Source organism: Aethalodelphis obliquidens, unplaced genomic scaffold (genome assembly GCF_003676395.1).
Source record: "Aethalodelphis obliquidens isolate GAN/ISIS:26980383/991018 unplaced genomic scaffold, ASM367639v1 scaffold100, whole genome shotgun sequence".
Taxonomy (NCBI): domain Eukaryota; kingdom Metazoa; phylum Chordata; class Mammalia; order Artiodactyla; family Delphinidae; genus Aethalodelphis; species Aethalodelphis obliquidens.
The window spans coordinates 3138761-3163298 of record NW_020838044.1 but is presented as its reverse complement, the minus strand read 5'-3'; the positions used below and the strand labels follow the sequence as shown (position 1 = coordinate 3163298).

General features: G+C 38.3%; 1 protein-coding gene across 2 annotated transcripts in view; it reads right to left on the bottom strand.

Annotated features, from left to right (window-relative positions):
• Positions 1-518: 518 nt before the first annotated feature.
• CD53 (CD53 molecule) overlaps positions 519-24538 on the bottom strand; it is a 32327-nt gene continuing 8307 nt past the window's right edge. For both annotated transcript variants that reach the window (XM_027096232.1, XM_027096231.1), the window contains exons 2-8: positions 14967-15046; positions 13886-14074; positions 11745-11819; positions 11077-11172; positions 3346-3426; positions 2233-2316; positions 519-1377 (exon numbers count right to left, since the gene is read on the bottom strand). In XM_027096232.1, coding sequence (XP_026952033.1) covers positions 1306-1377; positions 2233-2316; positions 3346-3426; positions 11077-11172; positions 11745-11819; positions 13886-14074; positions 14967-15029 — 660 coding nt within the window. In that variant the 5' untranslated portion in view covers positions 15030-15046 and the 3' untranslated portion in view covers positions 519-1305. The remainder of the gene's footprint in view (positions 1378-2232; positions 2317-3345; positions 3427-11076; positions 11173-11744; positions 11820-13885; positions 14075-14966; positions 15047-24538) is intronic.

Sequence of the window (24538 nt, the reverse complement as noted above, 5' to 3'; positions counted from 1 at the left end):
TCCTCCCCTTGAGTGTGAACTTTTCAACTTACTTCTAAGGAAAAGTATACAGCAGGAGTGATGTGATGGCACTTCTGAGTTAGGTTATAAAAGGAGTGTATGGCTTGTTTTGGGTGCTGTATTTCATGCTGTCTCTTGAATACCTTGCTATGGGGAGAATCAGCTTCCATGTCATAAGGCAGTGCTATGGAAAGGTGCATGTGGCAAAGAATTGATGCCTATCAGGAGCCATATGAGAACTTGGAAGTGTATCCTCTTCTAGTTGAGACTTGAGATGACTGCAGCTGACATCTTGATTGTAGTCATGTGAGCGATCACGAGCCATAATCACCCAATAAAGCTGCTCCCAGATTCATGATCAACAAAAACTGTCAGATAATAAATGTTCATTGTTCTCAGCGACAAGTTTTGGAGTAATTCATTATGCAGCAATAGATAACTAATATCCCTAACTTGCTGGCAGGGCAATTAGGCTGAGTCATGGAAATTATATTTGAGACAAAGGAATGAGAATGTAGTGATTGACAGAGCATAAGCTATTTTATTTATTGAAGAATTAAAACAGTACATTAACAAAACCTTATCTGAAAGAGAAATAACACCAGAACTCTTTTGAATGTAATTATTACCTAAACCACCAGAAATACCTATCCTGCTGAATTCCTTCATAGTTATGTAAATCAAAGGCTAAGAGATTGGCTGAAATCAGGGTGTGAGTCATTGGATAGTTTATTTTGGAAAGACTTAGATGAATCAATAAGACCCTTTAATAAAGAAATTGAAATGAAACCTAACCTTTGGAGAAAGGGTACTCTGTCATTCCTGTAGCCAAGGCCCCCAGTCAAAAGGAAACAGGATTGTGACAATGATCCAATGAACCTGGCCCCAGAGCTCCCTTAAGCTTATCTCTTGGTTGACTTTGGAGAGTGGACTGGGCATGATTTAGAGGCCAGAGACTTGTTTGACAATGGGAAGATGCAAAAACCCAAGCTGCAGACCCATCCTTTGATCTTGAGCCATTAGTACCACAGGTTCTCTTGGACTTTCATGTCTGACAAATGTTCAGTTATTAATGAGTGACAAGGCTGCTGCCATGAATGATAAAGGATTGTCTTGCTATCTGAGATGGGAAGTGCCTGACCAACACCCTCTTCTCTGGTTGTATGAGACAGGGACTCAACAGGGAAGAGGTGGGAGGGGGACAAAGACACCAGTTCAGGAGTTGGTCATTTAGAGCTTCATGTTACAAGTGGTTTTGGATTTCCAGTGATGAAACAAGTCTTTCCAGCACAAGGCAGCCACAGGTCATAATCCTAGGACCTGGCTGGTTTTGTCAATCTGGCAGTTCAACGTCAGTGCAAAGGACATCCCCAATACCTGAGGAAACAGTTGGGAAAGTGTGAGGTCTTTACAGGTGGAAACATCTCACCCACAGTCCCTGGAATCAGTCTCAGAGAAAAAGAAATTGTCCATCACACTGAGACTACCCTTCCTACTCTCACTTCTAATTCTTTCTCAGGAGTTTTCTCCTTTAGCTTTAGAATGGCAGTGGGGAGACAAGTGGGGGTAATGATGGCAAGACAGTAGAGTATAAAGTGTTGGGACATCTTTTGTCTCCTTAATAAATCACAGAAGTCCTGCTGCTGGTATAATCAAGCTCTGCACAGGTCAATACTTTGTGCAGTGAGTGATCTTTACCCTTAGGCCTCCTTGGTTTTCAAGTAGAGAAAAATCATTTCTCTCTGAACTTCTTGATTAGGTCTTAGCTAATCTGTGATATACTCAAGAAACTTGGGTATAAAAATGGTAGAAATATCACATAATAATAATAATAAAAAAAAACTATCACCCATTCACCCCTGACTTGTCAAACTAAGCAGAGAAGCAATGAGGAAATTGATTACAGTTTTCATCACCAACTCCTGCTTAGCACACAAGGCCAATTTTTCAAGTAGAATGCTTTATTCATCACAGGCTTTTCCAGACCAGCTCTGTGAGGGACCAAAGTAAGGTTCTGCTTGGTGGCTTTTAATTTGACAATGAAACACTCATTTCTCTTAGGGATAAATTGACCAGATAGATCTTACAGCATATTTTCTGTATGCCTTAAACTGGTAATAACATCATTTTCTACTTTACTGGGGGAGCTCATATTTTTGTACCTGGTACCATTCTAAAAATTACATGACATCTCATTTAATCCTCAAAGTAATCCTCTGGTTTAGCTCTTACCTGTATTACACATACACAGATAGTGATGATTCCGATATACAGGAAATTGGAGTGAAACCACAGTTTTGCTTTTACATAGCAACCCTAGAAAAAATTACAAGTACAAATGATGCTACTATATTACTCAACTTTATCAGGAGGTTTATTTGGGAAGATAGTTTGTATTTTGCCTTATGCCAAGAGACTTAGGCCAGGCATTATATTTTTATTATTTTTATATGGATGAAGAAATGGGCATAAAATAGAAAACATTAAACTAGAGACTTTTCTGGTATTATTATCATTACAGTGTCATCTAAAGTAGAAGTCTTAGATCTTTACACACTGAGTTAAACTAGATCCTAAGAGGCAGGTCAACAACATATGTCTTTGTGTTTTTTGAATATTCATTAGTGTCTTGGGATTGGCAAATGGGAATATAGGCTATGCAATCCTAGGACTGGTTGCATTTCAGCTTCTGCTTCAAAAGCCAGTAAACATAATAGGCCTGCCAAGCTGCAGGGCAGTTGCTGGTTGGTAGGTGTCCCAGTCCTTCTTCACAGACCCTCCCAAATTCCAGAGATTTCCAAACAACCTCAAGTGAGGACCTTAGGGACTTAGTCTATTTGAAAGTTGATTTGGGCTTCTTCTCTGGGTCTAGTCAGAAGTTCTGTCAACTCTCTCTTCCCCAACTCCTCACTCCTTCACTTATGATGCATTCTGCTAAAGGGTTGGATGCTGCCATCTCCAAGGAAGGAGAGCAGGGAAACAGGTAGAGAGAAGCTTTTCTGCTTCAACCTTACAATTTCACTTTCAACCATAAGAAGACCTAATTCTTGCTCAAGAAAAATCTAGACATAGTCTTCTGCCACTATCACATAAATTTTCCCCTCTAATGTAATAGTTTAGAGTAGCAAGATTCTTCACGGCATCTCTAATCTAGATGAACTTATTTTTTTCTTGTTTGTTTTTCTTATTTGTCTAGTTATATGAGTTGTTTCCCTGGTCTCTCTTTTGTTTAAGGTTTCCTGTTTCTGGCTGGGAGGACTAGGTCCTGTACGACTGGAGTTTCTAAGGTAATTAAAAGTTTAACCACAGTGACCAATAGCAGAAAAGTTTCTGAAAATAAATTACCTTAACTTGTGGGTCTGAGGGGCAAGATGCTGGTGGGCTGCCCATCCAATCACTTGTACCATTTACACCACAACATTGCAGCTGAAAGCCAAACCCCAAACAAGTGTTGGTTAGTAAGATAACAGAAAGAAAACCATGGGCCTTGGAGAAATGGTAGTCCCTTCAGATCTGACTCTCTAGCAGAAAATCCAGAATTGGCCTGACTACTATGGCTCCTTAGAACTAAGTACTTTCAAACCTGTGATACCATTCCCTTCACACAAAACTTCTTGAAGTAGAGAGGGCATATTTAATTTATTCACATTTTACAAATAAAAAATTAGGCACACAGGAGACTTTATAATGGAGGGATGAGGCTGACCACACCTAGACCCACTGTATGGCTGTTAGCATAGCTGATGCTATCTTGGGCCCTTACAGTTTCTCCTGTCCTACCGCTGACCCTACCCAGGGTACAATAAATCACTTCTATGTCATAAAGAGCTTTGTAATTAATAGATATTGTGGCCTCTATGCTCTGTTAGTCCCAAAACAATGGTGATAACATTTGCTGATGTACTCCCAGTGCCCACAAGACTAGTTACCATTCATTCTGACTTAGGAATGAATGTCCTGTTTCCAAGCATCTACCTCCATACCCTAAGTTAACTATAAAATTGTCCCAACGGCTCCTTGGCAGTGTGGAGTGTAGCTGCGAATGCTTCCTGATCGTTGTCCTCCAGATCCTAATACTACCCTGTGAGTAAGTTACCCTATAATAAACTGATCCAGTGATTATATGGAGCTGCCTGCCTTGTTTTTTGGTCTCAAGATGCCTCCTCAGTTCACTGGGCACTTTTTGTTCCCTCCATCCTTGGACAATTGGCAAGCCAGGCAGGAGACTGAAAATAATGCAGGAATGGGTGAAGGTGCCAAACAGGGAAAACTTGTTGTCTGTGGGGGAAATTCCAGGCTGGCCAGCCATTTCCATGTGGGGTGATCTGGCTATATTTATGGAACACTTCAGGCTGGTGCAAGAGTAGAGGGATACCCTGAAAACACCAAAGGGCATACTAGATATATTAATCAAAGAGGTAGCAAAGCAAAAGTGGGGTGAAAAAAAAGTGAGCAAGCTATTGCAACTGTTGCATGGTCTTTGTTATGTACTCTAAATATTAGCACAGAAAAGAAATTACAGTTCACCTGGGAACAAGAGAAGACTAAAGAGGCGCTGGCACTAGAGAGGACCGTCTGGATGGCATGTTCTGCAACTTAGGACGTTATGTCAAAGAAAATACAACAAGAAGAAGAACATATTGAAGTGACAGAATGTAAGATGGTTAATCTTGACTTAGGAATGCACCTCCTGTTTCCAAGTATCTACCCCCATACCCTAGGTTACCTATAAGACCATCCCAATGGCCCCTTGGCAGTGTGGAATACATCTGCAAATGCCTCCAAATCATCTGCCCACTCCCAATCCCACTCTGTAAGTTACCCTATAATAAGCTGATCCATTGATTATATGGAGCTGCATGCCTCACTTTTTGGTCTCAAGATGCCTTCTCAGTTTGTTGGGCAGTTTTTGTTCCCTCTGTCCTCCGACACTCACCAACAAGTCTTAAGATCACAAAAAGTAGGACAATCAGATATTCTGTGCCTGCTTACGTGATGCTGTAGGAAATATGTATGTTAGTCTCACCACAAATGGAAACTTTATCAAGCCTCTAGATTCACAAGTATGGGAGACAGAGACTCCCTGATGCTAAAATCCTTTGAGAAGCAAATAGCCAAATCCAGAAATTGGGGAATTCTATAGGACAAACAACCTAATTTATTTCCACAAGTAAATAGCATGAACACAGAGAGATACTATCATAAGTTAAAAGAGATTTAGAAACGTATTATCCAAATATAATATGTGGACCTTGTTTGGATCTTGGTTGGAAGATACCAATTAAAAATAATATTTTTAGATAAATGATTATAGACATTTATTAATGATATTAAAGAATTATTGTAAAATTTTAGGTGTATTAAATAGACCTTATTTTACAAGAAGATTAAACAACACACTTCTAAATAACACATGATCAGAGAAGAAATCTCAAGAGAAATTTAAAAATATTGGAAAACGTATACAAAAATGAAAACACACATGAAAACACAACTTATAAAAATATATGGGATGCAGCAAAAGCAGTGCTTAGAGGGAAATTGATACACTGAATAAAAATATTAGAAAAGAAGAAAGATCAAAAAATCAATAATCTCAGTGTATATCTTAGAAAACTAGAAAAAGAAGAGCAAATTAAGTTCAAAGTAAGAAGAAAAATAAATGAGAATTAAAGCAGAAATCAATGAAATTGAAAATAGGAAATCAATAGAGAAAATCATCAAAATTAAAAGGTGGCCTGGAGAGATTGATCAAGATGGTGGAGTATGAGGATGTGAAGCTCACCTCCCCCTATGAACACATCAAAAATACATCTACATGTGGAAAGATTCTCACTGAGGGCTTCCCTGGTGGTGCAGTGGTTGAGAGTTCACCTGCTGATGCAGGGGACATGGGTTCGTGCCCCGGTCCGGGAAGATCCCACATGCCACAGAGCGGCTGGTCCGCTGAGCAATGGCCGCTGAGCTTGCGCGTCCGGAGCCTGTGCTCCGCAATGGGAGAGGCCACAACAGTGAGAGGCATGCGTACCGCAAAAAAAAAAAAAAAAAAAAAAACTCACTGAAAACTAACTAAAAACTGGCTGAAGGAATCCTGTACAACCAAGGCTGTAAAAAAATACACATATAATTGGGTAGGAAGGGGAAAAAAGTGATTAGGTCAGGACCTGTGCCCCTGGGAGGGAACTCACAGTAAAAGGGAGAATGCATGGGTGGGATACCGATGCTGGGGAGTGAGTGGTGAGAACCCCAAATTTGGAGCCCCAGTCGTGGGTTCCTATGCTTGGGAGAAAAGGTACCTTGTCTGACTGGAGTACTGGTTGGATCAACAGGAGGGCTGTGGAAGCCTGGACTCTACTCGTGAGGAGTGCATGCATGCTGGCTTGCCTCCAAGGCAGGGTGGAGAGATGTTTGCTTTAACAGCTGCCAGATTTCTTGCAACCACCTGCTCACAGGTCCTAACCCAAGCCAAGCAAATGCTCTGGCCCCATTCATTCCATGTCACAGTGCAGCACTTGATCTGGGGTGGCCATGACCAAGGAGAAGATGGAAACCATGGGACACAGAGGTGACCCAGTATCGGGGCGGAGCCTGGGTGGAGCAGCAGCTGCCATTGTTGGTGTTTACTCAAGCAGTGCATCAGAAACATCCTAGATCTCTGATGGAGGCTGTTCCACCACCTTCCCCCCGCCCACCATACACTGAGAGTTCATGCGGACCCCACCTGCCCTGAGGTGTGGCTCCACAACAGGGCAGGGGAAGCAGAGGCTGGGGGCAGTGATTGGCTGTGAGGGACAAGGGGATTTGCACCCAAGGCTGCTTCTGAGCAGAATGAGAGAAACAATTGCAGGTGTCTGTGAAGCAGCACATCAAAGACAGCTCAGATGCCTGTCTTCAGCTGACATGAGCCAAGAGCCCACAGGGGTCCCATTTGCTTCAGCACTTCCTCTTTCTGGGTCAAGGGCCCCAGTGCAGGCAGAGGGGAAAACACACACTTAAAGGGAACAGAGCCAGTTCAGGTCTGACTCTCAGGGCTTTGGCTCCAGCAACTGGATTAGACCCTGCCACTGATAGGGCAGTGATGATCACTGAGCAGAGGGGAAGTTCCACCTTACATCTGGCTCTAGATCTAGCCCTTCCATCTCTAGCCCCACTCGCCACCAAGGTGATAGCTGTCAGCACACACTAAGGAAAGATGTGACTTGCATCCACATCAAATCCAGGTCTCCCACCAAAGGCTTTGGGCATGCATAGTCTATACAGGGACACTCCCACATAACAACACCCCTTCAAGACTGCAATAGGTAACTCTTTCACCTAAATTCATAGAGGCAGAGAAAGTTAAGCAAAATGAAAAGGCAGAGGACCTGCTCTCAATTGAAAGAGCAAAAGAAAACCTCTGAATAAATAAATAATGCAATAGAAATAATTTACAGATAAAGAATTCAAAATATTGGTAATAAAAATGTTAACTGAATTAGGGAAAATAAGAGATGTACACAGTGAAAACTTTAGAGAGGAACACAAAAATATAAAAAAGAAAGAAAGAAAGAGTATACAGAGTGGGAAGGAAGACATAAAACTGTTTTTGTTCACAGGTGATATGATCATCTATGAAGAGAATCTGAAAGAATTGACATAAAAAAATCCTGGGACTAACAAGCAATTATAACAAGGTTGCAGAATATAAAGTTAATATACAAAAGTCAATTGCTTTCCTATATCACAACAATGAATAAGTGGAATTTGAAATTAAAAACACAATACCATTTACACTAGCATCCCCCAAAATGAAATACTTAGGTATTCAATATAAATCTAACAAAATATGTACAAGATCTGTATGAGGAAAAAACTCATAAAACTCTGATGAACAAAATCAAAGAAGAACCAAGTAAATGGGGAGATATGCCATGTTCGTGGATAGGATGACTCAATGTTAAGGTATCAGTTCTTCCCAACTTGATCTATAGATTCAATGCTACCCCAATCAAAATCCCAGCCAGTTATTTTATGAATATGAACCAACTGATTCTAAAGTTTATATAGAGAGGCAAAAGACTGAGAATAGTTAATACAATATTGAAGAAAAAGAACAAAGTTGGGGGACTGATGCTACCCAGCTTCAAGGCTTACTATAAAGCTACAGTAATCAAGACAGTACGGTATTGGTGAAAGAATAGACAAATAGATTTAGAGAGCCCAGAAACAGGCCTGCAAAAATATAGTCAAATGATCTTTGACAAAGGAGCAAAGGCAATACAATGGAAAAAAGATAGTCTGTTTAACAAGTGGTGCTGGAACAACTGGATATTCACATGCAAAAAAAAAAAAAAAAGAAAGAAAGAAAGAAAATATCTAGACTGAGACCTTACACACTTCACAAAAGTTAACTCCAAATAGATCATAGACCTAAAAGTAAAACACAAAACTATAAAAATCCTAGAAGATAATACAGGAGAAAACCTACATGACCTTGATTATGAAGATATATTTTTAGAAGAAACACCAAAGTTATGACCCATGAAAGAAATAATTGATAAGCTGGACTCAGTTAAAATTAAAAACTTATATTCTGCAAAAGACAATATCAGGAGAATTAGAAGACAAGCCACAGACTGGGAGAAAATATTTGCAAAAGACACATCTGATAAAGAATTTTTGCCTAAATATTTTTAAAAAAAACCTCTTAAAACTCAACAATAAGAAAACAACCAACCTGATTAAAAAATGAACCAATGACCTTAACAGACACCTCACCACAGAAGATATACAGATGGCAAATAAACATATGAAAATCCGCATTATACGTCATCAAGGAAATGAAAATTAAAACAATGAGCTAGCAGTACACACCTGTGAAGGTGGTCAAAATCTGGAACACTGACACTAAATACTCATGAGATGTGGAGCAACAGGAACACCCATACATTGCTGGTGGGAATGAGAAATGGTACAGATGCTTTGGAAGACCATTTGGAGGCTTTTTACAAATTATACATACTTTCACCAAATGAACCAGCAATCATGTTCCTCAGTATTTATCCAAAGGAGTTGAAAAGTTATGTCCACAGGAAAAAAACTGCTCATGGATGATTATAGCAGCTTTATTCATAATTTCCAAAACTTGGAAGCAACCAAGATGTCCTTCAATAGGTGAATAAATAAGTAAACTGTGGTATATCCAGAAAATGGAATATTAACATTAAAAGTAAATGAGCTATCAAGCCATGAAAAGACACGGAGGGATCTTAAAAGTATATTAGTAAGTGGAAGAAGCCAGCTTGAAATGATTATATACAGTATGACTTCAACTATATGACATTCTGGAAAAGGCAAAACTATGGAGACAATAAAAAGATCAGTGGTTGCCAAGGATGAGGGTAGGAGGAGGTATAAATAGGCAGAGCACAGAGGATTTTTAGGGCAGGGAAACTACTCTGTATGATATTATAATGATGCACATATATCATTATAAGTTTGTTCAAATGCATAGAATGTGCAACACCAAGAGTGAACCCTAATGTTAACTATGGACTTTGGATGATAATTATGTGTCGATGTAGGCTCATCCTTCATCTAAAAAAATGTACCATTCTGGTGAGTGATGTTGATAATGGGGGAGGCTATGCATTTGTGGGAGTATATGAGAAATTTCTGTACCTCCCTCTCAGTTCTGTTGTAAACCTAAGACTGCTCTAAAAATATAAAGTGTTTGGGGCTTCCCTGGTGGATCGGTGGTTGAGAGTTCGCCTGCCGATGCAGGGGACGCGGGTTCGTGTCCCAGTCCGGGAATATCCCACATGCCGCGGAGCGGCTGGGCCCGTGAGCCATGGCCGCTGAGCCTGCGCGTCCGGAGCCTGTGCTTCGCAGCGGGAGAGGCCGCAGCGGTGGGAGGCCCACGCACCGCAAAAAAATAAATAAAGTGTTTGTTAAAAAGGAAGTTATTATCTTTATATTTAATTTTAAATGATATAATATCTATTATTTGCTTTAATAAATACTAGCAAAAAAGTATAGAGGGTTAGCTAAAACAACATTGGCAAAATGTTGACTATTGAAGCTGGGTGATATGTACCCAGAGATACATTTTTCTATTATTCTCTTTTCTTTTGTATAAGTCTAGAAATTCTATAATAAGAAGGCTTCTAAACAGGAGTTAAAAAAAAAAAAAAGAAAGAATTGGGGATCCAGAAAGGTTAAGTGACTTTTCCAAGACTACCCAATCCTGGTCTCTGGGCTTTAATTTCTGTGCTATTTCTTTTTTTTTTTTTTTTTTTTTTTTTTTTTTTTTTTTTTTTTTTTTTTTGCGGTACGCGGGCCTCTCACTGTTGTGGCCTCTCCCGTTGCAGAGCACAGACTCCGGAGGCGCAGGCTCAGCGGCCATGGCTCACGGGCCCAGCCGCTCTGCGGCATGTGGGATCTTTCCGGACCGGGGCACGAACCCATGTCCCCTGAATCGGCAGGCGGACTCTCAACCACTGCGCCACCAGGGAAGCCCTGTGCTATTTCTTTTACTCCACACTAAGCAGGCATAGCAGGGCCACAGGCGGCTCCATGTGGTCATAATGGTATTGTCTGAGACACAAGCTATGCCAGTGTCATGCTGGCTCCCTGACCCCAACACACCAAGGCAGGAATACCAAGTTAATATATATGTTTGTTGGTGGGTTAGGGTACGAGGAATGGGGTGCTGGTGAGCTAGATAACAAGAATGATTTGGGCTACTCAGGACTTCAAAAGAGATTTCTTGCATTAAACAATTTCTGTTTTCAGAAAAATTTTGGAAAATACATAAACGAATCCAGTATAACATGTTTGGGTCTTTCGTACATCTTAGTAGGGCTTAAAAAATGGGCCTGAGTGGATGAAGGGTAAAAGAGAATGTAGACAACTTTGTACCAATCAAGCTGATTCCTGTGCTCTCCTGTTTGTGATAGCCAAGCATTATTCTTAACCTAGGAGCTGTGGACCTTAGATTCTGAAACTTTCATGAAAGGAAGGCCTGTCTAGTCCCCAGGGACTGAGGTTGGAAAATTATTTCTGGGCTGAGCCGAGGAGGATTCCACTTGTACTCACAAATGACTGGATGGAGTCCCATGCCACCTTGGTGCTGTTGTCTGAGTAATATTGCTGGATGCTGTCAGTCAGACCCTCAGCCACATAGTCATTCAGCTGGGTGGGGCACATTCCAGCAGAGAAGACATTGTAAAAAGCAAGTGAGTTCAAGGAACAAGGAATTTCTAATGTAGGGTAATAAAATGGTTCCATCTGCTCCTCCCTTCCAAATGGTCTCCTCAGAACTAGGAAGTGAGGGGAGGGAACTTATATATAGGAAGAAATGCTGAGGATGAGATGGCATTGAAGGAAGAAGTACACAGTGGTCTCTTGTCCTTCCAGAACTCTGGTTTTACAAAGGAGGAAAACGGACAATCAAAGCATGAGTTCTCTTAGGCACTGAGACAGATATCTGTACTGCCAAACACATGGAGAAAAGTAAATAGGTAAATAAGAGGAAGATAAACTTGCTTTTTTACTGTTCTTCCTATTCATCCTTCAAAACACCACTCAAATGCAATCTCCTTCATGATTTTTTTCTCTCCCCAATTGCAATTAATCCCTCTTTCCTTCATCCTTCTACTTTGATTCTAACTCTATTATAGGACTTATTTTGTGCCAATTTCTTCTCCACTGCACACTACCCACTCTTAGCAATACAACAATGAGTTTGATTCTCTATAACTTACCTTCTGTTCATACACGAAGAGCAGGATGGCCAAGGTCACCTCAGCAAGGAGGATAATCAGCAGCAGGACAAAGAACTGGGGAAAAGAAGAGAGATGCTCACAGCACTGATCCTCATTCCTCCCCCACTTCTACTCCACCCTGGGAGCATCCAGGCATGTCTCTGCACATGTGCAGGAGGTTCTGTTCCTGCCTGTTTTAGCCTTCATAAGCTTTCTCTTGTTTTGTGAGGAATATTTGTTCTTTTCCTACAACTATAATCCAAGGGCAGATCAGCTGTCTTCTAACTTTTTTCTCTTCTTCCCATTGTGCTTCTACCCATTGTGCCCACTGAGCTCCATGTGCATAATGAATAGGCAATACCATTTGTTGAATCAATGAAGAAGTTTTAGCATCAGCCTATTGAAACAACCGAGCAAAAACTAGTAAACTGAACCATGTGTCTTTAGAATTTGGGGCCTGGTCCTTTCTGCAAGCAAAGGGCTATTTTAGGGTGGAGGAAGGTAATGGTAGAGGTTGAGAGGAGCCCTGTACAGATGGGGAGAAAAGGCGCTCTAATCATGATCTTAACTCATATTTATCTACAACTCTAGGTGCTTATGCCAATCACAATTAACAGAAAACACATTTTCACTTATTCACTTTCCTTCATTTTTTACCCCAACACAAATTTTGACTACTTAAAACCTTTTTCCCAAGTCTATAATCTTCCATCTTTTGCCACTAGTCTGGGAACTATCTGAGAACAAGGACTTCCTTATTCTATCTCCCCTTTTTATTCTTTTTAATTAATTTATTTATTTTTGGCTGTGTTTGGTCTTCATTACTGTGTACCGGCTTCTCATTGCGGTGGCTTCTCTTGTTGCAGAGCATGGGCTCTAGCCGCATGGGCTTCAGTAGTCGTGGTTCGCAGGGCTCTACAGTGCAGGCTCAGTACTTGTGGCACATGGGCTTAGTTGCTCTGTGACACATGGGACCTTCCTGGAGCAGGGCTCGAAGCCATGTCGCCTGCATTGGCAGATGGATTCTTAACCACTGTGTCACCAGGGAAGCCCTCTTATTCTATCTCTTGACTCCAGTTTAACACTTGACCCATAATGGAAAGAAGATTAACCACATAACTTGAGGAAAAAGAAAGGTGATTGGGAACCCATATTTATGGATAGAGTGGTACTGTTATACCGAGCTCTGTTCTGAGCACACCAGAGGAATGAAGAGCTCTTCCTCCATAGATCTTACAGGAAAAACCTAAGTCTAAAGGTGCTCCTTAGGATAGGTAACTGACAGGGAGCAAGTGAAAAGCTCTAGCATGTCTCATGTTAGACCTCAATAGCTGCAGCCTAGGCCTTCACCCATTTGGGTCACTCAAACTATGGTGTATCTAGTGCAGATATCAGATAGGTAAGCATCCTCTGCCATTTTAGGAGGGTTACAGCACTCAGAAGAATCTAGAGACTATATTTTCCATCAGTTAGTGACTCTGAGTCAGATCCTGGAAATATATACTAATGTGAGGAGGATTCAGGCAGATGGATGACAGTTGATTTCAACCAGATATAAATAAGAAATGGGGGGAGATAAATTGGGAAATTGGGATTGACATAGAAACACTACTATATACAAAATAGATAACTAATAAGAACCTGCTGTATAGCACTGGGAACTCTACTCAATACTCTGTAATGGCCTACATGGGAAAAGACTCTAAAAACAAAAAAAGAGTGGATATATATTTATGTATAACAGATTCACTTTGCTGTACACTGGAAACCAACACAACATTGTTAATCAACTATACTCCAATAAAAATTTTTAAAATAAAATAAATGATGAAATCTATAGGAAAAAGAAAGAAGAAATAAAAGTTATGAAGGCAAATTATAATGATAAGTTCGTCATTAACAGTGTAAAATGGATGTCAAGGAGGATAGCAATGCCCTCTCTTATCTATCCCTAGGACCGCAGTCAAGAACAAAATACTACTGGTCTAGACAGAGTGGACTGACCTGAGGTGCCAATTTTATGTTCCTATGATTTCCCTGCACTAATAGGTGAGTTGCCAGAAGATATCTTGCTTGTGGCTTAAGCCAAGGCATCATGTCTCCCCACTTAGGGCACCACATCAACTGTGAGAGTAACTCACCGACATAAGCAGGCACTTATTCTCCTTGATGGATCCCATGCAGCCCAGGAAGGCAACCACCATGATAATGGAACCCACGATGACAAGCACATTGCCCAGCGTGAGAGAGGGGAGGTTATGGAAGAGCACTCCAAAGTTGTTATGGATCAGGAGGTAGATCCCAAAGCCCAAAATGCAACAGCCACAGAGCTGAAAGGAAGAATCACATAACATTCTGAAATAAAAAGTGGTCCTTGAATATCTCCTCATACTCACTTACATGAGATTAGAATCACCTTTTTCTATTGGTTCTACACAACAAACTATTTACCCAGATTTCCCCATGCCCTTAGAAAAAAAGTTATCATCTCCTGTGATGTCCCACTCATGCCTCATCCTACCCATATCAGATACCAGGGAAAGCTCATTCCTATGGGTAACACAGTATCTTCATGCTTCAGATTCCCACTCTTGCTTCCAGATCTTCATGATTCAGATCCCTACTCCTTGTTCCCTCAACTACTTATATATGGTCTTCCCTTTGGAAACCACAACCATGTAAAGGGAATACCCTGGTTGAGAAGTTCATCTTTCTTGGCAGAAAACTAGAGAAGCCAAACTTTTAAGAAGCTTCTCATAGAAACATGAGTACCAACCTATCCTATGTCTGAAATTCAATTGCTTAATCTGGTATAGTGACACCTCCCCAGAAAAGGTGACTTCCTTTTCAATCATCTATTCTTTCCAAGGGGTTAGGTTTGGGCATCGGGGGAGCAAGAAGAAAAGAGCCATTAAATACAGGGAATGTAGAGTCTTAGGTTTCTGACCCATAGATGTCAGCAGTGAGCAGTAATAGCCTAAAGCTCCCAGAGAAACAGTATCCTCTGCTGCACTGGTATCTTTCAATTTTGCAGGCTTATATTATGGCAGGATGGAAAGAGGGGAGAAAATTATCATCCCCTTCTTCTTAGGCTGTGTATACTGCACCTGACCTGGGCATGTGTAGGTTCCACTCCACACCAGGCTCTTCAGGAGAAGAGAGAGAAGTAGAGTGTAGCTAGGAAGAGGTGAGTTCAACCATGCTCAGAAGAGACAGACTTACCCAGAAGATCAAATTGAAGAAAAACAGGACATACTTCAGCAATTTCAAGCTACTTATGCCCATGCTGAGATATTCTTGCCCTAAAATGTAGAAGGAAGAAAAGAGGACATAAGTGACCTGGCTCTGCAAAGTGGCACCAGAGATCAGAGGACACATATGTCCAGGGTTCAAGGATCTCCAGCATCACCTTGGGTTTGAGCTGTGAATCTTTTCTGGAAAGTTTCCCCAAACTTCTTGCTCTTTTAGTCTCTGAACTGAGGAACCAATTGGTTCATCTTGGACACCACGTTTGTTTCAATTCAGCAAGCTAAAGATGCTTAACATTGAATTAAGCACTCTAGAAGTAAGTAATAGAGCCATTCTTAGAGGAGGCTGAGTCAGTGACACATACCATGTCAGTGCTCAGGGACTGAAGGAAGCCCTGGGATCAGGGATAGGCTGGTCAATCAGCTGTGGAGAAGGTTAGTGACTTGATCCACCAGTTTCTTATATACCCTGAGTTGCATATACACTCTACATTTGGTCTATGAACTTCTCCACATGAAAATGTGGGGAACATATCTATGCCTCATTCATCCTTCTACTGAAGAAACATATATGGTGTTTTCTGTTCTAGGTGCTGTGGGAGATATAAACATGACTAAGCAATAGCAATCCTCCAGAAAATGTCAACCTTACAGCAGAGATAATATTGAGCAACAAATATCCAGTGAAGAAACAAAAAGAGATTACAATGAGAGCTTGAAATTTTTAAAAATATAATTTTGTTTTTCAGTGAGGACATCAGTATCCACAGTCTGGTCCTCAATTCTAGAGATCCAGATACACAGTTTTGAATTTTCTCTCAGAAGTAATGAGTTTCTGTATAGTGACTCATATTTTAAAACTGCACATAAGACTGATATACAAAGCAATAAAGTCAATTTTTGTTTTTTCTCCCATTAGAACTATGCTTTTTCTAGTGCATAGATTGCTTTTATAATCCATCATACCCTCATTGCAGTGTCAAGATACCCAGAAATCAGATGGTCTTAAGTGATAGTTCATTCAGGCTATAAATAAGCCTGATGAGCTACTTATGTTACATAATAGAGTAATCTTCTCTGTTAAAAAGGTCAAATACTTATATCTATCTCATACCATTTTCCTATTTCTTTATTTTGTCCTTCTCTTTTCCCTTCCTTCTTATCTTGACCCTCAGAATTATTCTTAATTGTTAATAATTACTCTAACCAAGTTAAAATAAAGGTAGATTTTAATTTTATTTGGAAATGCTTAAGAGGTAAAAAAATAAAAGTATAATGATTTATTACATAGGCTTTGAAGTCAAAGTTGAAGTCAACTTTCACCTATGTCACTGAACAGGTGTGTGAGATTTGTAAACCTACTTAACATTTCCAGTTACAATTTATCCCTGTGTAAAATGAGGTAATACTTATACATTATAGGGTAGAAGTAAAGGTTAAATCATCTTACCAAAGAGATTGATGTATGACCAGTACTCAATAAATGGAACCCATGTTTATTTAGATGGATTTGAGTATTTCCCAGGCCTCATAGTCAAGAGTTAGCTGCTCAAAAAGACTACACTCATTTGAATGTGTTTATTTGAATGTCACCTCCTTCATCAATCCAGCTGAAAATCTTTGTATTTCCATGGCAGTTAGTACTGTTCTTTGGGACTTGACATATTCAAATCTATTTCATTACCTGATATTGCCTGTGCAAAGGGCTATTGTAAGGAATCTCAAAAATTTGGAGATAAGGACTGGTAAATTTTACATCTTAAGAGTTAAATTAATTAAAATTCTAGTTAAACAAATAATTTATCCATAGATATATCTTAGTCTGGGAGATACTTGGTCAATGTACAGAGAAAAAAGAACAAAACTGGGATTATAACCATCCCAGACTTCACATGTACTATTGTGTTGGCCAAAAAGTTCTTGCGGGCTTTTCTATAAGATTTTATCCATAAGATCAATACAAAGTTACAGTAATCAAAACAACATGGTATCAGCCCCAAAACAGATACATAGATCAATGGAACTGAATAGAGAGCCCAGAAATAAATCTATGCACCTATGATCAATTAATCTATGGCAAAAGAGGCAAGAATACACAATGGAGAAAAGACAGTCTCTTCAAAAAGTTGTGCTGGGAAAACTGGACAGCCACATGTAAAACAGAGAGGTTAGAACATTCTCTCACACCATATACAAAAATAAATGCAAAATGGTTTAAATACCTAAATGTAAGACCAGAAACTATAAAACTCCTAGAGGAGAACATAGGCTAAACACTCTCAACATAAATCATAGCAATATTTTCTTGCATCAGTCTCCTAAGGCAAAAGAAATAAAAGCAAAGATAAACAAATGAGACCTAATTAAAGTTTTTGCACGGCAAAGGAAACCATCAACAAAATAAAAAAACAACCTATGGGATGGGAGAAAATATTTGCAAATTATGCAACCAACAAGGGGTTAGTATCCAAAATATATAAATAGCTCATACAACTCAATATCAAAAAACCAGATAATCCAATCAAAAACAGGCAGAAGACTTGAACGGACATTTTTCCAAAGAAGACATGCAGATAGATGGCTAACAGGCACATGAAAAGATACTCAGCATCATTAATTATTAGAGAAATGCAAATCAAAACCACAGTGAGGTATCACCTCACATCTGTCAGAATGGCTGTCATCAAAAAGTCTACAAATAACAAATGTTGGTGAGGATGTGGAGAAAAGGGAATCCTTGTACACTGTTGGTGGGAATGTAAATTTGTGCAACCACTAAGGAACTATGAAGGTTCCTCAAAAAACTAAAAATAGAACTACCATATTATCTAGCAGTTCTACTCATGGTTATATACTGAGAAAAACCAAAAACTCTAATCCAAAAAGATAATTGCACCCTAAAGTTCATAGCCTATTGGCTATTGAAAATAGCCAAGACATGGAAGCAACCCAAGTGCCTATCAACAGACAATTGAATAAAGAAGATATTGAATTGAATAAAGAAATATATATAAAAATATATATATTAGCCATAAAAAAGAATGAAATACTGCCATTTGCAACAATGTGGATGGACCTAGAGAATATTGTGCATAGTTAAATAAGTCAGAGAAAGTCAAATACTATATGATATCACTTACATGTGGAATCTAAAATATAATAAAAATAAATGAATATGCAGAACAGAAACAGATTCATAGATATAGAAAATAAACTTGTGTTTACCAAATGGGAGAGGGAAGATGGAGGAACAAATTAAAGGTATGGGATAACAGATACAAATTACTATATATAAAATACATAAGCAGCAAGGATATACTGCATAGCACAGGGAATTATATGCATCATCTTGTAATAACCTATAATGAGTATAATCTGCAAAAATACTGAATCACTATGCTGTACACCTGAAATAACACAATACTATAAATCAACTGTACTTAAATAAAGAAAGAAAATCCATAGTTCTTCTGCATATTAGCAACAAATATTCAGAACTCAATTTTTAAAAAATATATTTACAATAGCATCAAACTATGAAATATTTAAGAATTAATCTTACAAAAGATGTGAAACACCTACACACTGAAAACTAAAAAACAAACATAAATAAACAAAAAAACATTGCTGAGAGAAATTGAAAAAGATATAAATAAATGGAGAGATATACCATGTACATGGGCTAAGAGACAGTGCTGTTAAAATGTCAATTCTTCCCAAATTTATCGATAGATTCATTGTAATTGCAATCAATGTCACAGCAGACTTCTTTGTAGACATTTGAATATTGATTCTAAAATTCACTTGGGAATGCAAAGGTCTTAGAATAGCAAAAACAAATTTGATAAAGAACAAAGGTGGAGGACAAGCACTACCTGATTTTGCTACTTTCTATGAAGTTACAACAATAAAGAAGGCACCGTATTGGCATGAAAATAAACAAATAGATTAATGGAACAGAATAGAGAACTAGACATATATGAACAATTGACTTGCAACAAAGATAAAAAGTTAATACAACAGAGAAAGGATATTTTTTTCAACATGATACTGGAAAAATTGGATATTGCAAATATGCAAGAAAATGAATTTGGATACATATATCTCAAAAATTAAGTAAAAAATAGGTCATAGACCTAAATATAAAACCTACAACTATAATACTACAGAAGAAAATATAGGAGAAAATATTTGCAACCTCGATAGGCAAAGAATTCTCTGATAAGGCACTAAAAGCACAATCCATAAAAGAACTGACAAATTAGATTTCTTTAAAATTTTAAAAAAATTCTGCTCTTCAAAAGATACTGTTAAGAGAAAGAAAAGACAAGCCACAGATGAGGAGAAAATATTTCCAAATCACATATGAGATAAAGGGCTTCTATCCAGATTCCAAAAAGAAGTTATGGGAACCTCTGACTTATAGGAAGGAGGTCAGAAGCACAGGTTACAACCTGGGCTTGGGACTGGTATCTTAAATGGAAGGAAGGCTTGTGGGACTGAGCCCTTTACTCATGGAATATGATTCTATCTCTGGGTAGACAGTGTCAGAATTGAGTTGAATTCTTGGACACTCTGCTTGTCTCCAAGAATTGCTTGTTAGTATGGGGAAGCCGCCTCACACACATATGTTGGAATTAGGTCCAGGAAGCTAATTTAGAACCTAGAGCTCTAACAACAGGTGAATGGATAAATAAACAGTGGTATAATTATATAATGGTATACTACTCAGGAATAAAAAGGAATGAACTGTTGGTACACTCTAGAGCATAGATGAATCTCCAAATGATTAAGGTGAGTGAAAGAAGCGAAACAAAACAGGAGTACCTAATGTGTGATTACAGTTATATAACATTTTAGAAAATTAAAACTATAGCAACAGAAAGCAGATGGATGATTGCCTGGAGACTGGGGTAGAGGAGTATGGCATGGGGTAAATAGAGGGGGAGCAGGGAAGGACAGGAAGAAGAGATCACAAAAGACCATGAATAATATTTTGTGAGTGATGAATATGTTTGTTACTTTGACTGTAGTGACGGTTATTTTATTTTATTTTTTTAGGTAGCTACTGCATGCGGTTGGTATTCTTTTCCTATTGCTGTCACAACTTAGCATCCTTCTTTTAATTTTTGAATTTTATCTTTTTATACAGCAGGTTCTTATTAGTGATCAATTTTATACACATCAGTGTATACATGTCAATCCCAATCACCCAATTCATCACACCACCACACCCACCCACCCGTGGCTTTCCCCCTTGGTGTCCATCTGTTTGTTCTCTATATCTGTGTCTCAATTTCTGCCCTGAAAACTGGTTCATCTGTACCATTTTTTCTAGGTTCCACATATATGCATTAATATACAATATTTGTTTTTCTCTTTCTGACTTACTTCACTCTGTATGACAGTCTCTAGATCCATCCATGTCTCAACAAATGACCCAATTTTGTTCACTTTTATGGCTGAGTAATATTCCATTGGATATATGTACCACATTTCTTTACCCATTAGTCTGTCGATGGGCATTTAGGTTGCTTCCAACCTGGCTATTTAAATAGTGCTGCAGTGAACATTGGGGTGCATGCGTCTTTTTGAATTGTGGTTTTCTCTGGGTATATGCCCAGTAGTGGGATTGCTGGATCATATGGTAATTCTATTTTTAGTTGTTTAAGGAACCTCCATACTGTTCTCCATAGTGGCTGTATCAATTCACATTCCCACCAACAGTGCATGAGGGTTCCCTTTTCTCCACACCCTCTCCAGCATTTGTTGGTTGTAGATTTTCTGATGAAGCCAATTCTAACTGGTGTGAGGTGATACCTCATTGTAATTTTGATTTGCATTTCTCTAATAATTAGTGATGTTGAGCAGATTTTCATGTGCTTCTTGGCCATCTGTATGTCTTCTTTGGAGAAATGTCTATTTAGGTCTTCTGCCCATTTTTGGATTGGGTTGTTTGTTTTTTTAATATTGAGCTGCATGAGCTGGTTATATATTTTGGAAATTAATCCTTTTTCCATTGATTCATTTGCAAATATTTTCTCCCATTCTGACGGTTGTCTTCTCATCTTGTTTGTGGTTTCCTTTGCTGTGCGAAAGCTTTTAAGTTTCATTAGGTCCCATTTGTTTAGTTTTGTTTTTATTTCCATTACTGTAAGAGCTGGATCAAAAAAGATCTTGCTGTGATTTATGTCAGAGTGTTCTTCCTATGTTTTTCTCTAAGGGTTTTATAGTGTCCGGTCTTACATTTAGGTTTCTAATCCATTTTGAGTTTATTTTTGTGTATGGTGTTAGGGAGTGTTCTAACTTCATTCTTTTACATGTAGCTGCCCAGTTTTCCCAGCACCTCTTGTTGAAGAGACTTTTTTCTCCATTGTCTATCTTTTCCTTTGTCATAGATTAGTTGACCATAGGTGCGTGGGTTTAAATCTAGGCTTTCTATCTTGTTCCATTGATCTATATTTCTGTTTTTGTGCCAGTACCATATTGTATTGATTACTGTAGCTTTGTAGTATAGTCTGAAGTCAGGGAGTCTGATTCCTCCAGCTCTGTTTTTTTCCCTCAAGACTGCTTTGGCTATTCAGAGTCTTTTTTGTCTCCATACACATTTTAAGATTTTTTGTTCTAGTTCCATAAAAAATGCCATTGGTAATTTGATAGGGATTGCATTGAATCTGTAGATTGCTTTGGGTAGTATAGTCATTTTCACAATATTGATTCTTCCAATCCAAGAACATGGTATATCTCTCCATCTGTTGGTATCAACTTTAATTTCTTTCATCAATGTCTTATAGTTTTCTGCATACAGGTCTTTTTTCTCCCTAGGAAGGTTTATTCCTAGATATTTTATTCTTTTTGTCACAATGGTAAATGGAAGTGTTTCCTTAATTTCCCTTTTAGATTTGTCAGCATTTGTGTATAGGAATGCAAGAGACTTCTGTGCATTAATTTTGTATCCTGCAACTTTACCAAATTCATTGATTACCTCTAGTAGTTTTCTGGTGGCATCGTTAGGATTCTATATGTATACTATCATGTCATCTGCAAACAGTAACAGTTTTACTTCTTCTTTTCCAATTTGTATTCCTTTTATTTCCTTTTCTTCTCTGATTGCCATGGCTAGGACTTCCAAAACTATGTTGAATAATAGTGGTGAGAGTGGACATCCTTGTCTATTTCCTGATCTTAGAAGAAATGCTTTCAGTTTTTCACCATTCAGAATGGTGTTTGCTGTGGGTTTGTCATATGTGACCTTTATTATGTTAAGGTAGGTTCCCTCTATGCCCACTTTCTGGAGTTTTTATCATAAATGGGTGTTGAATTTTGTCAAAAGCTTTTTATGCATCTATTGAGATGATCATATGATTTTTATTCTTCAATTTGTTAATATGATGTATCACATTGATTGATTTGTGTATATTGAAGAATCCTTGCATCCCTGGGATAAATCCCACTTGATCATGATGTATCATCCTTTTAATGTGTTGTTGGATTCTGCTTGCTATTATTTTGTTGAGGATTTTTGCATCTATATTTATCACTGATATTGGTCTGTAAATTTCTTTTTTGTAGTATCTTTGTCTGGTTTTGGTATCAGGGTGATGGTGGCCTCATAGAATGAGTTTGGGAGTGTGCCTTCCTCTGCAATTTTTTGGAAGAGTTTGAGAAGGATGGATGTTAGCTCTTCTCTATATGTTTGATAGAATTCACCTGTGAAGCCATCTTGTCCTGGACTTTTGTTTGTTGGAAGATTTTTAATCACAGTTTCAATTTCATTACTTGTGATTGGTCTGTTCATATTTTCTCTTTCTTCGTGGTTCAGTCTTGGAAGGTTATAACTTTCTAAGAATTTGTCCATTTCTTCCAGGTTGTCCATTTTATTGGCATAGATTTGCTCGTAGTAGTCTCTTAGGATGCTTTGTATTTCTCCAGTGTTTGTTGTAACTTCTCCTTTTTCATTTCTGATTTTATTGATTTGAGTCCTCTCCCTCTTTTTCTTGATGAGTCTTGCTAATGGTTTATCAATTTTGTTTATCTTTTCAAAGAACCACCTTTTAGTTTTATTGATCTTTGCTATTGTTTTCTTTGTTTCTATTTCATTTATTTCTGCTTTGATCTTTATGATTTCTTTCCTTCTGCTAACTTTGGGTTTTGTTTTTTCTTCTTTCTCTGGTTCCTTTAGGTGTAAGGTTGGACTGTTTGTTTGAGATTTTTCTTTTTCCTTGAGTTAGGTTTGTACAGCTATAAACTTCCCTCTTAGAACTGCTTTTACTGCATCCCATAAGTTTTGGATTGTCATGTTTTCATTGTCATTTGTCTCTAGGTATTTTTTGACTTCCTCTTTGATTTCTTCAGTGATATCCTGGTTATTTAGTAACAGAGTTTTTAGCATCCATTTGTTTGTGTTTTTTATGTTTTTTTCCCCTGTAATTCATTTCCAATTTCATAGCATTGTGGTCAGAAAAGACGCTTGATATGATTTCTATTTTCTTAAATTTACTGAGGCTGGATTTGTGACCCAAGATGTGATCTATCCTGGAGAATATTCCGTGCACACTTGAGAAGAAAGTGTAATCTGCTGTTTTTGGATGGAATGTCCTATAAATATCAATTAAATCTATCTGGTCTATTGTGTCATTTAAAGCTTCTGTTTCCTTATTTATTTTCATTTTGGATGATCTGTCCATTGGTGTAAGTGAGGTGTTAAAGTCCCCCACTATTATTGTGTTACTGTCGATTTCCTCTAACAGTTGTTAACAGTTGTCTTATGTATTGAGGTGCTCCTATGTTGGGTGCATATATATTTATAATTGCTATATCTTCTTCTTGGATTGATCCCTTGATCAATATGTAGTGTCCTTCCTTGTCTCTTGTAACATTCATTATTTTAAAGTCTATTTTATCTGATATGAGTATTGCTACTCCAGCTCTCTTTTGATTTCCGTTTGCATGGAATATCTTTTTCCATCCCCTCACTTTCAGTTTGTATGTGTCCCTAGGTCTGAAGTGGGTCTCTTGTAGACAGCATATATGTGGGTCTTGTTTTTGTATCCATTCAGCAAGCCTGTGTCTTTTGGTTGGAGCATTTAATCCATTCACGTTTAAGGTAATTATCGATATGTATGTTCCTATGACCATTTGCTTAATTGTTTTGGGTTTGTTTTTGTAGTTCCTTTTCTTCTCTTGTGTTTCCCACTTACAGAAGTTCCTTTAGCATTTGTTGTAGAGCTGGTTTGGTGGTGCTGAATTCTCTTAGCTGTTGCTTTTCTGTAAAGCTTTTGATTTCTCCATCGAATCTGAATGAGATCCTTGCCAGGTAGAGTAATCTTGGTTGTAGGTTTTTCCCTTTCATCACTTTAAGTATATCATGTCACTCCCTTCTGGCTTGTAGAGTTTCTGCTGAGAAATAAGCTGTTAACCTTATGGGAGTTCCCTTGTATGTTATTTGTCATTTATCTCTTGCTGCTTTCAATCATTTTTCTTTGTTTTTAATTTTTGCCAAGTTGATTACTATGTGTGTCAGCGTGTTTTTGCTTGGGTTTATCC